Source organism: Augochlora pura, chromosome 9 (assembly GCF_028453695.1).
Source record: "Augochlora pura isolate Apur16 chromosome 9, APUR_v2.2.1, whole genome shotgun sequence".
NCBI lineage: Eukaryota > Metazoa > Arthropoda > Insecta > Hymenoptera > Halictidae > Augochlora > Augochlora pura.
The window spans coordinates 11,734,731-11,748,272 of NC_135780.1; the positions used below are offsets into that span (position 1 = coordinate 11,734,731).

The window sequence follows — 13,542 nt, forward strand, 5'->3', positions numbered from 1 at the left end:
GGCCGAGCAATCTCGTTGGTGGGACTTGGGGGCCTAATTCCGCGATTTATTCGTCTGCTGTGTGGACCGATCGGGAGAAGCACGCCACGGAGAAAGAGATTCGAGAGGCGATGATACGGGGTCGTCGAGTCGGACATCGAAGGCGAGGCTGGAACTATTGGACAGCTTGTTATCACTTTCTCTTGAAGCATGTCACCGCGTTGAAGTAGCACCGCCAGTACACACGTCCTTTCGATTGGCCACGTCGCTGCAGGTCCATCTGCAAGATCGATATTTATTTAGAATCTCCTCTACCCGAGCTCCGTGGCGACTTTATCAAACCTTCCGCAGCTTCGTTGAAATTAAAAGCAACGGAACCACGACTCTTTTTGGAATAATCTACGTTGAATTACAAGGATCTACGGAGCTAGACTTTCAAGCGATAAAAAGAGGCTAATGGCTTCCTCGAAAAACGGTAGAAGTAAGGCAAAGTCTTCTGTCTCTAGTATAGACGGAAGTCTGCTCATCAGATCCTGGCATTCACTAATCAGAGGACGAAGAGGCGCGATCCCACGACTTGCCGCCGCATATCCAATAGTTCGTAAATACATCCTTTCCTCGTTAACGTTGCTTCTTAATAAATAAAATCATCCTCGAAGCGGATAGTATCCTAATAGCACCCTTTCCTGGTTTCATCAGATGAAATTACCTAGCGACAAATAATGCTACGCTAAGGAGGAAAAGCTCGTGATTGTGTGTGTGGCGACAGGACCTTCACCGTTTGCTCGTCCCCGGTCGAAACAATCTGCGATTCCCCCGCTGAGATTTGAGGCCCGGAGGATCTCGAGTACGAAGATCTGCTGCTCCCCAGCTCGCCCCTGTTTTGATTGTCCACCGCTTTTTGCAGCGCGACCATCAGCTGGTCTAACAATAGGGCTGCCCTCTTCGGCACCACCACCTGCGAAACCGTTAAATTGTAATACGGCGACGGACGACGGGTCCGTATCCTGGATAACAATGACAATAATGGTGAGCCAAGCCGCAAACTGTTAATTACACGCGCGCGGATTTACGCGATAATCGATTGAATGCTGTCAAGCTGCGCGGGCACCGTGTAATATGGGTCCGCGAATCCCGTGCCTTTTATCACCTCCGCCGGTCTCATCGATCTCTACCCCTTCCGATATTTAATGTTCACGCTAATTAAAAATAATTAGAGTCGCGCGGATAATTGCCGCGAAGTTTTAACTGCCTTGTTTGGCCATCCGCCCCAAAAAACCGATCCTAAACCGCGCTGTACTACTCGTGATAAGCGCGCGTTCACGGAGGATGAGCGGATTGCTGGGTCATTTCCATGATTCGACGATTTCACACTGAAATGATCAATGATCGAATCTCTGACCTATGCGACGGGTTCTCCGAGATTATTGGATCATTTGTATTTATCGACGATCTACCATCGAAGTGAACGGTATTCATTTATTAAATTTAATCAACGATTCTGCGTTAATATCAGCAATACTCAAACGGAAGTTTATGAAGAGGTCTAAGAGGAATTGGCAACGGATCGACCGCTTTAGCGAGCACGAATCGCTTATGCCTCGATAGAAAGCGAGCAGCCATCTTGTCGGACGTGTTTCAGTCAGGACGGCCGAAGGAACAAAAGGAACGGGGTAATGCATTTCGGTGTCGTCGGATTTCTCTCGCTTTGATGTCGACGATAACGAGTTTCTCGAGCTCGCGGTATAATATCGCCGGAACTTATTCGATTAGCTGACGATGTTTCTTTGTTGCAGGTCGCGAGGAAGCCAAAGAGCCGTGGATAGCGCGCGGCTCCAGGATCTTTCGGTGAGGGAAAATAACGTTTGTTGTCCCCCTTTGTCGGCCGAGATGCAATAACGCGGGGATAACGACGACTGTTCCAGCAGCATCCGTCGCACACGGGACATCGTTAAAAAATAATTTCACCATCGAACGGACGGCTCGCGGCGGTCAATTTTCGCGCCCGTGATCTCGCCCGGTCTTCGCTTCATTGCTTGTTTATGCAGACATATCGTTGCCGCTGGATTATAGTCGGCGTGTGATTTCGTTGAGCGATGGCCGTCGCGAAAATGACAAAAACGAAGATCGAGGGGGATGGAAAACGAGGTTCCCGAGGATGGCAAAGTTCCTGCCACCGTTTACCGGAACGGCGCGCTCGATTATCCGCTCGGGGCTGCCCGAAAGTTGCAAACTCGTCCCGGAATCTAATTATCGCGTTGATTAGCCGTACGCGGTTCAAATTGCTCGCAGCCAGTCTCGTGTCGTTGGGGGATGCGCGTCGGAGTCGGGCCCGATCGCTACGTTCCTCTTCCGATTTTAACTACCGTCAGCGAGCCGTACTTGCTCGTTAACTCGTTCCTTGCACACGCGCCGAAATTCTTGGAACTTTATTAGCACGGTTTCGTCGATTGCTTTGCCTTTCCGGTTTTGAGTTTCGGCGCGTTGAAAGTCGACTTGACGATTTTTAAATCTATCGAGCGGTTCTTGAGCAATTAGTAGTAAAAAATTCTTCTTGAGAATTCTTTGGCCCCTACTCATCTAAATTGTGACACTTTACTGAGAAAAATGTGACTGCTATTTTAATCATAATTATTATTTATTTATAAACAGTATTAACCCTTGGGCATAATGAAAGTACTAGTGAAATGGGGAAAAAAGAATTTTATGCGAATAAAAATTCTCATACTAAAAAGATATAATATTCTTGAAGGCGTTAATATTCTTGAAATATAAATATATATTTTCAACGATTGTCTCAATTTATGTAGGACTAGGAAAGATAGGAAGTCGACGAACGTGGGCGACTCTAATATACAAACGCGTCAATCAAAATGTATTATCGTCCCGAAGGGCGCGGCGGCGGTCTCGTTTAACGCGCTGGAATCAACCGGAAGGCAAACGATTTTCGCTGGGGAACTCTGATTTCCCTCGGAAACGGAACAGCAAGTGCCGATGCCGGGCCAGCAAACAAACATAAACGCGGTCGGTTATTCGTTCAGCGCGATTTCCCAGCGGCACTCGCGGCCCCCGCGAGCCGGACCTTTTATATCGACGCCAGAGTCGCCTGGCAGTTATGACGGTCCCGTGGCTGGATTATTGTTCCGTTCGCGACGATATAGAGGCGATTGCTCGGCCAATAAACGGGACCGACCCCGAATCCGCTGTCCCAGCTGGTTCGATTGGCTGCAAACACGATATTAGTTTTCTCCTTGGACACCCTCGCACTGGTCTAACGGATGAGAGAAAGGATTTTTATGAACAATGGAACCGTTGATCCTCGGTTAAGACAAAAATCATTAGAATGCTGCCCACGTTTTAATAATAGGCGAATGAAATTGTTTAGCGATCTTCGAAGTTGGGAATTTGCTTTGAATAACTGATATGTGAATAGAAAGATAAATCTCGTCAGGAATTAGTTTAATTTATGCCCGCTATTGTCACCGCTCAATGCGAAATAATTTACAATAGATTTGGACAATGACTGACGACAATAACCGTGGGAGGATGCGCGAGAATATTATGAGAAAGGTCGACGGAATGCGACAGCGATCTTAAACCCTTTAAACGGTCCCCGTGTTTTGAATTTAATCCACTACTTATTAACACATTGCTGTCATAAATTTCCACGCTAAAAATCATTACTGTTCACAGGGTACGTGATCATGGTGGACTCGATGCTGCCCTAACTCCTACACCCTAACTTCATGGATTGTTTCGTCCCGTAAACGACGACCGACAGAAAGAACGTCGCGGTATAAGAAAAGAACATCGACGTCAAACAATTTCAGTCCGTGAGTCTTTATTTTTATTTTTGCACGTCGGTATACATGTTTTATGGTCGGCTAAATCCGTAAGATTCGGAGAATGAAAAATTGAGCGGAGCTGCGAGTTTTTACCGAGACTCGCGTGGGAACGCGCTCTCGGCCACGAAATAATTAGTAAAGTAAAATGATAAATTTTCACGAGCGACGCATGCGTCGCGTCGCGCCGAATTACAAAGACGTATGTTGCAGAGAATTAAATTCGTCGTCGGTACGAAAGTTCTCTGCAATATCTCTGTCGTCATTGCAAATGATATCTTTGACACTGTATAATCGTACAAACGCCCCTAATTAATTTATATATATTTTTCTTCTCTTCTATTTTCCTTCTTTTTAATTTCTATGTCTTATTTACTTTCCACCATCTTTGTTCAATTTAATCCATACCTCTGTTGAAGCTAGCGAGTTTATTACTAATATAAAATAATAAATATAAATAATATAAATATAAATACAGCAATATTAAGAATTAGCGATCGGGATATTAAACGACGATATCTCGAGTGTGGAAACACGTGACCTGTGACGTTTTTCCTCGCATCTATAGACGTCTACACTGAGGAAGACATCGGCGTAGCTACCTTGCAACCACGATAGTAGTTGTCCCGCGATACGATCGTCTGTCACGGGTATTCTCTTGTAACACCTGCCGCAGGACGTACGAAGCGCCGTTCCCTCGAATAGCGCGCTATCCATTCCGAATGATTTTATCTGTCACGTCGGCTATTGGACAAGGGTATTAATCCTACGGAGTCGCATTTAATTGAACTCGGAACCAACTCCGTGCGACCGCCGATCGTCGCACGATGAAAATTGCTAGATAACTATGGAATTCGTCGGGAAACCCAGTTCTACCGTTCGTGTTCTTTAATTTCCGGTAATCCAGCGCGAACAAAAAAAATTTAGTCACTTTTTATTATCGCAACGGAGCCAATCGTATTCAAATTTGATCGGAAAGCCGTGTGGTCGCCATTTAACTTCGCTCGAACGCTGACATTTAAATTTACTCGAATGCTTAACGCTTTCTCTACCGGCAGATCTTTTTTACAACAGTCTATTTAACGTCGGAGATTAATAAACAAATTTCTACAAAATGTCTCGAAAATGGCGGCAATTTTATTTACGGTTCAACAAATTATTTCGATTAATATTGCATGAGAATTTTAATTGGTAATTACGTTAATATATTGATGACAAGGGAACGGAATTTTATTCCTAATTTTACGGGGGCAGAATAATATTTGCGTTTTAATAAGTTATTATTAAATATCTTTCTCTGTTTCTATGTCGGAGTAATGGGATCATCTCCGAGTACACGAGTCACGGGACACGAGCAAGACGTACGAGCGCAGAAAAGTGAAACAGCATTTTTCGGTCACGTGTCGTTCGTCTTCTCAGCGAGACGTTGCGAAAGAGACGGGGGACACGATCTTTTATCTGGAATTCGTCCGACGCGGCGTCAAATCACGCGGAATAGATCGGACGGCGCGCGTCTAGGGAAACGCGTCACCCGAAAATGGATGACGGCTATTCTCGGCCGCGGAACGGTGACGTGAAAGGGACACCTCGATCAAGGAACGGCCGAGATTACGTGACGTTAACGTCCACGGAACAGGGATAAATCTATCGCGAGAAGCCCCGGCAATATGATTCCACGTGAAACAGATACCCACGCGTCGTTCCGTCGAACGCTTAAAAACCGCCTTCAGCTCGGCTCGATTCTTACATATTTTTCGATCAAAAAATTCCAACATGTTCCTCGAGCACGAGATAAATTATCCTGAAAATCTCGAGAATAATTATTAGATAGTTTCCCAGGAAAAAAATCGCGAAGATCGGCATCTCGTTATCGTTTGTCGCCTTGAGATCGGAACGACGCGTTTATTCGCATTTTAGTTGGGAATTTCCGGCGGTGTTTCGTTGCACGAAGGGACAAATCATAGAGTGGACACGCGACGTCGGCCCACCTCTTGCGGCCGGCAGCATTTTCGCGATTAGAAAAGAGGGTTGATGGATCGAAACGCGCGGCGGGGACCCCACAATTTCGGAGAAACCGCGACGCCGAATCGTCCCCGCAACTTTCGGTCGTCGATCGATCATACGTCACGGGTGAGGCCGAATCATGCCGAATGCGTGCCGCGTGTCATAGCAATCGCGTTCGCGGTGTTTTGTATTCCGCGGCGGATCGACGCCGCGACTTAAACCAATTGCCGGGGGGGCGTGTCCGGATATTATGGACATAAGGGTGTCGATTGTCTGCGATCACGGTCGCGTTTAATTGCGACATTCACTCGCAAATCAGCGCGCCCGTTTTGCCGCACGACGACCGAGGACACCGAACGACGCTCCACCACCCCCTTCCCCGTTTTACAATCTTCGATAACTCGCGCCACGGTAATTAGGCGATCACGCGCGATCTTCGACGGCGTTTGCACGATCCTCTTTCGCAAACACGGCCACCGAACAAGCTATCAAGATACTGTCAAGAAGGATTTCACGAAATCGTCGAAGACCGCTCGAAATTGTTCGGAAACTCTCGAAAAACTCAAATTAATTGATAAAGAGATAAAGAGATTTTATAATCTCCTGCGCTTTGTCGCGTTAAAAAAGGAATCTATGATAAAGCAGCGTGGCAAACAAAGCTCGATCGACGCCACGATAATCCAACGCTGATCATCGACAGTTCAAACACGCACGGTTCGTCGAATTGCTAGCACGCGAGATTAGCCTGCGACAAAGAACGACTTAATCCTCGATCGCTTAAAGGACTGGCCGAGTTCCAGCTTCCGCGAGCACGCCAGTCGATCGATTTAATTAAAATCGCCGCGACTTTCGGAGTCCTCCGTGCCGGCCCGTTGTTCGTCGCCGTTATCGAGAATCCCATCGATAATGGAACCGCGGAACGCGCGGACGCGCTTACACGGATTCCTGTTTATCGGTAATTGAATCGCGATCCATCGGCATCCGGCGATCCACGCCGATCCATCTGCGAATCGGGATCGTCGACTGCGTCCGAACGCTTGCTATTTTTCCGGGAAACAGCGGGGAAATGAACCCGCGTTCCCAGAGAAGCTCCTCGATAACAATTTATTTCGTTTATGTTTTAGTTTACTCGGAGATCTCGCGTTTTCTGCGTCGTCGCGACGCGTCCGGTGCTAAATGATCTCTCACCGGCCTGTCATGTCGGCGGTTAACCGCGATCCCTGAAACCGTGTGCGCGTGGGAATCGCCGAGCACGGTTTACGTGGGACTCTTCTAATTAATCAAAAGATTGTTTACGCGTGCGGGTACACGTATCCGAGAACAGCGAACACACCAGTTCGCTCCTCCTCCACGCAACCCCGAAACCCGTCGCTCTCTACCGCCCACGACTAATCGAGCTTTGCTCTCCCGTTCGCGCGAACCTCACCGCTGCTTCGACGTCGGCCGAGTTCTTCGAGGAACTTCACGGTTCCATGCTCACTAAAATCCGGTTTATTTCGTGCTCCGAGCAGAGCCTTCCGACAATCGACCAAATATTAGGGTGTCTCATTTTAGCTCAATGTTAAATTTTCTATTTTGATTTTATCTATTTCATATAAGCTATTGATTTTATCTATTTCATATAATTATTATATATTTCATATAAGATAAGTAGTCTAACTATACTGTATAGTAATACTAACACATTTATATCGATAATAGGTATGAAATTATTGATTACCATGACAAACGATTCAGAGGTTAGCCAATCAGGGGTGAAAGTCGATTTATAAGTCGGTAAAGTGTTAATATTATAACAATTTAATTAATTTAATACCAACGAAGACTTTCTATCTTCGCAAAACACTCTTCCACTTACTTGCTGTATTACAAATGAAATTTCGTTAAGCCTCCCATGTCGCTCGATCAATTATTAATACTAGCAGCGTAGATGATTGGAAACTGTATTAAATGTTAATATTAAGATGGACGACATCCTTAGCACTGAACACACTTTGACCTTTCGCTGCTCTCGCGTTTAGCAAATCGCAAATTGGCCATCGTTTTCCGAGCAGCGCGCGTCGTTGTCTCGTGGAGCCGGCGCTCTTCCCCGAGTTTCTCTTCCCAGATTTCCGGAGACGAGGGAAAGTTTCACCCCTCGGCGGAGGCGATTCCAACGCCGGCTGTTCGTTTACGAGCGATTAAAGAGATCGCCGGGCAGATGTTGCCTCTCGTAAATACGCGTTCAAGGGAGAACGCGACCGTCTTCCCGCGAACCCCCCCCGGCAAGACTCGCGTCTTGCGTGGGCGCGAGAGATTTATGCGAGTCCCGCTGTAGAACGCGCGGCGATATCTCTCTCTCGAACTTCCTCGCGAGATCTGTCCGGGAAGAAAAGACCGCGGCGATGAACGTCGACGTGAATTTTTGATAAAGTCCGATTCGTCGTCGTCGAACCCTTTTTTCGCAGGGATCGCGGCGCCAAACCTTTGCGTATAAACAACGGGATAATTAACACTAAACGTACCAAGAGGGGACAAATGACCCCTTTTGAAAATTTACTTTTCGAATTCTTACATTTATTGTTATTTCTGTCGGTCATTTGACTTTCTGTAAATTCTTATGTCATCCGATTATTCAATTTCCCACTTTCCGTTTTTCTCGTAGCTTATTATTTACCGACAAAAATTCTATGGTAAGACTAGGTATAGAAAAATGCCGGTACGTTTAGTGTTAAAAGCCAAAATACTAAATTTCAAAGCCAAATACTAAAAGTCGACCGTATCCTTTCTAGCAAGTATTCATCGTGGAAAACGATGCGAAGAAGATTTTCCTCTATGTATCTAAGGATGACCGACGCAATGCATTGTACATTGATCGACGAACTCGGAGATTGTCAACTGTTATCCGGCAGGCGAATACAATTTTACAAGCAGGCTTGATTAATGGTCAGCGAACCGGGGGCACAGATGCTCCTCCGCCGTGATTAATATCGCGATGCCGGACTCGAACAAATCGCGCTAGTCGCGGTAAGTCGATTAATTAGCCGACGTTTGTTCGCGGCGGATCCGCAAATTACCGGCCGAAGGAATTGTCCCGGGATTATCGTTTACACTGCGCGACAAAATCATAGGACACCCCAGAATTTTTCGTGTTTCTCAAAAGCAATAATCTAGAGAAAGGTTTTGCGATGTCCTATCATTTTGTCGCGCGGTGTAACACGCGATCGGCGAGTACACACCGGGAACAGTTAACGTCGGAATCGATCGTCGCAAGGTCCGTCGGATTCTGCGGCGACGAACGGCCGCGTAATTGCCGAAGGCCGTCCGGCCGCAGTTGCAAACGGTGGGCGAGAGAGCTTTATTATGCCGCGGCGAGATGCGGCCGCGCGCTTCGCGGTCTCTCGCCGAAATAATTCCATTGGACACGTGGGCGGAAGCGGGACCGGAAAACGAGCGTGGACCACCGCGTTACCGCGGCGGGAGCTCTGACGCCCGACATGGATCGGGTCCTGTGCTAATGGGTTCCTCGTGGGCTCGTTCCTTTTAACCCTTAATTAGGCGCGTGGGGTCTTAAATGACCCCCAAAAAACATTGGGAAAGGAGTATCAAAAAGGAATAAAACTTAATGGATTTCTATAGTAATTAATAAAGTTCTTTGATATACTTAACTTTAAGAAACAAATACTTACTGTGACATTAAAAATATTTAAAAAAAAAAAGAAAACAGGGAGTGAGGAAGCTAGAAAGAGCGTTAGTACGCTCTGAAGACTGTAAGCCATTATTTTTTGAATTTCAAGTGGCCCTGACCCCATGCGCCTAATTAAGGGTTAATCGGGTTCCGGTAAAATCGATTTCTGCGAATCCTTCGGCCGCGCCGGAAATCGAGTTTGTTGCTCCGGACGGTTGCGCGCGACGCTTTCGGAATCACGTTGTTTCCATACGTCGTTCGTCTACGATCGTATGCTCCGCGCTGATGGGATAACTTTTATGAATTCAGCGGTGTCGTCGGAGACGCGTGGGAAAGCTCCGAAGAACGTTATCGCATCAACCGGTCTATCACCGTTGAACCGTTACTATTTAACTTTGCCCTTCGACGCCCACAATTTTCGGGGCTGCATATTTTTCCCCGGTTCGAACGAAGAAATTCCATTATTAATACAGCCGGAGTCGTGAACGCGTAGAGAGTTTCGGAGGTGTATTATCTGGCGCTTTATCCGGAGATAAGTTCGCCGCGACCGCGCTGATTTCGGCGTCGGTGACGCGAATTATTCAACTTTGTCCTTTCGACGCCTACGATTCTTGGCGTAACATATTTGCCCCCGTTCTAACGAGGAATTATTTCTCTTTTATTTGATTTTTATATTTTTATATTTTTGTTGTAGATTAGCCATGAAAATATCTACATCCTGTTAATCAACGTGCTCGAACGAGACATAAATCTCGGACTATAGCAACGAAGAGACTCGCGCTGAACTGCGCTGCTAGACATCATCGAGACAGACCTCGTCGACACCCTAAACGCGCGAAAAGCTCCAAAGAACATCGTCGAGTGTCCCCGCCGCGAACAATTCATAAGAATCGTCACTCACCGCATCGTCTGCTCAGTTTTTATAACTCGCTAACGTCACGATTCATCGCAGAAGATATTTATATCCTCGTTGAAACGAGATCCGAGGAATGCTGCCACAATTACCACGGATCCAATGCGCTGGCTCTGCGGATAGAACATTTTCGACATCGCCGATCCGATCGATTCAAGTAAATTGTTATTTTGCCAGGCATTTTGTATCTGGAATGCGGCGCATCGCGGCGATCGAAACGTTCCCGAGCTGGTTCACCCATTTAACGAGACGGGGAAAGGGTGGGAGATCTGTCTGATTTTTCGGAAGACGAGTCGACGGAGCCCGTCGAGCGGATCGCACGTGGCAACCTTGGGTCGCCAGAACGAAGCGAAGCGATAAATATATTATCCGGTTGATCGTCCTGGTTGATCAGGTCGAATGTTTGCGGCCGCGCAGCGGGGGACGCGTCGTCCCCGCCGGCAAATAACGGCCCGTCGCCGGCTGCGAGTCGATTTAACGATGATTAAAGCCGCACCGTCTCGCCGCGTTACCTTTTATTAGCCGTCGCGTAAAAACCATATCGCCCGCGAGCTCGCATGCCGTTTGTTCTTCCCCGCCCTCGCGCACGCGCTCCCGCCGATCCACTCGTTAGACCCTCGGTGATCGCAACCCTGGACCGGCAATCCAATTTTTATCTCGCTACGCGGTGGACAACGACTCTGACTAATGTGCTCCGGCTAACCTCGCCGCTCCACGACTTCGTTAGCCTTTCTTTATTTAGGTCGGATAGGAGAAAGGTCGGACGACGCGCGGAGACGAGAAAGATGGCTCGATATTTCATCGGGAGGATCGAAGTGATCGCGAGAGGCCTGGTAGATCCAGAGACTTCAACGCCTGCGTTGCTGGCCGCTGTCTTAGGCCGGGATTTCCTACATGCATCCGGCGTGTGCGTCACACGCGTTTATGCTGAAGAGAAGATAGGGCTTTTGCGTTCTTGTAAAGAATTTTGAAATGTTGGAACTATGTCGGATATGTCTGATGGTCGTTTGATTTGAAGCAATCTGGACGCAGATGCGTTTCGGTTAATTTTTACGTTTGCGTATAAAGGGTGTACATATTTACTCAACATAATTACTCTTTAGTAATTTCAAATATGATTATTATTATACGATTATTACTATCCCATGAATTTTATTAACACGCTTAAATCACCCTATCACTTTAATATATTATATCTAACACATCTCTAACCCTTTACACTCGAAGCCATTTTAATTCGAAATCCAAAACACTTTCTCTGACCCACTACAGTATTTCTATTTCACATGATTAATTGCTATTTATGCATATGATATATTATGCAGCTAAGCCAGGCATCTGCAGTTAATAGAAACCTCCCTGATATATATTACACGTACGAAGGGTTGATATTCTATCATCTTGCTTCTGCCAAAATTCTCAGAAGAATTTCTTCTCTCTCGGCAGCAACGAAATTGCAAAGCGATCTGTTTAAAAATAATATCTCGCATTTTTTATACCTTTATAGCGCGCGCGTCTCGGTACATTGACAGCGGATTTCTCGCAGGCGATTCAGCCGGAGGTATTCAGGGAACTGTCCCGGGGGGACCCGGTGAACTTATCAACTTCTTAACTAGAACAAACTGCTCGGCGACCTTTGTCGAAACTCCTCGAGCAAGTTAGACCGCCATAACTGCAGCAACGTGAGAGGAATAGGCCGGACGAGATTAAGATCGAAGGTGTCGTTACTTGGAATTATTTCAACAACCGTTACCTTCGCGTGGGACAATCCCGGGAGCTAAGGAATTTATGCGGGACCCCTTTTAGGCTCGGGGAAACCTCACGGAACATGGATCCGAAGTCCATGTATTTGTTGGTTCGTTTGGTGATAAAATAATTGGCGGAAAAAGTGTCGATTAAAATTGCCAATAATTGCGCTGAGAATATCATCGATATAATAAGCTATAAAACAATTAATCAGTTTATGTTAAAAATGATCTAAGTCCGTTTGTAACCTCTTTTTATCGACAATAGTGACGTGGAAATTATTCGCGCAATAGCTGTCATTATTTTCATAGGACCTGCGAATTTAAGTGTATTTATGACTATTTTATTCTTCTCAAATTTAAGTCAGGTATATTTTTCATTTTTTATTAAAAGCTGCCCTTAAATATCTCAATTTCAATACCAATGGACTTACGTCACTTTAACATAGTTAGCCTAATTGCATATTAAAGACTAAACGAATTTTCGTAGATGTATAACTTACAAGCAGAGGTTAATTTAACGAAGACGGAGTCTCGTCGATGGAAGGAGCGCAAAGATTTCACCCCGGAGCAACGAATGACATCAAGATCGTCTAGGAAGCTGTATCATGGAAGTGATTGTTGAAACATGGAAGAATGTTCCATTAATCGGTGATTAAGCGACGACCGACGCGCGACGTCAATGAAGCGAGTACGTCTCATTTGGCCGTCGAAACATAGACACGATCACCGCGACCGGAAGTTCGCTTATTAATGAACCGACCGGACGCCCGTGGATTAACAGCCGGCTGGATTGCCAGAGAATTGTGGAAACCGCGTTTTTCCGTGGCCGGGAAAACTAGGACGCGTCGCGGATTATTCGGTGTCTCGAGGATTATTAATCGAGAAAGGACGGCGGACGCGGCCGCCATTAAAACGTCGAAACTTTCGATCGAGTTTCACGAACTTTCTAATTCGATCGAATCGTTCAAAGACATCCGAAAGAGAACAGTCACTTTTTTCCAATCGTAATCGCGTTTCTCTTACCGCGAGTTCTACGGAATTTATCTTCGCGTATCCGGCGAGTCGGCGTTTTTCCCCGCGAATTTAACGGGGTTTCACGGCGGGTCCAGTTGCAAGAACACAAAGAACCGCTGGTTCTTGCGTCGGTTACTCTAATTTTCACGCGGTATTCCGCGATTTGAAAGGTTGAATTGCCGGGTCGCGAAATATTCTACCCGCGGAGCGTCCTCGCTGAAAAGCGAATCACGGGCGAACCGACGAATCAAGGGGTGGTCTTCGCTGCGACTCTCCAGCCAGGGGCTGCCCCAATTAAACGCCGCGCAGATATAAAAATAATTACGGATGAGGGCGGACCGTTGAATCGAAGAGATACGTGATACGAAAGCTGCG

The 13,542-nt window shown here is 46.5% G+C and overlaps 1 protein-coding gene across 1 annotated transcript in view; it reads right to left on the reverse strand.

Moving 5' to 3' along the window:
- Positions 1-84: 84 nt before the first annotated feature.
- The window catches only part of LOC144474951 (uncharacterized), a 14,794-nt gene continuing 1,336 nt past the window's right edge, over positions 85-13,542 (reverse strand). Inside the window, exons 2-3 of the mRNA XM_078190372.1 lie at positions 752-937; positions 85-259 (exon numbers count right to left, since the gene is read on the reverse strand). Coding sequence (XP_078046498.1) covers positions 173-259; positions 752-937 — 273 coding nt within the window. The 3' untranslated portion in view covers positions 85-172. The remainder of the gene's footprint in view (positions 260-751; positions 938-13,542) is intronic.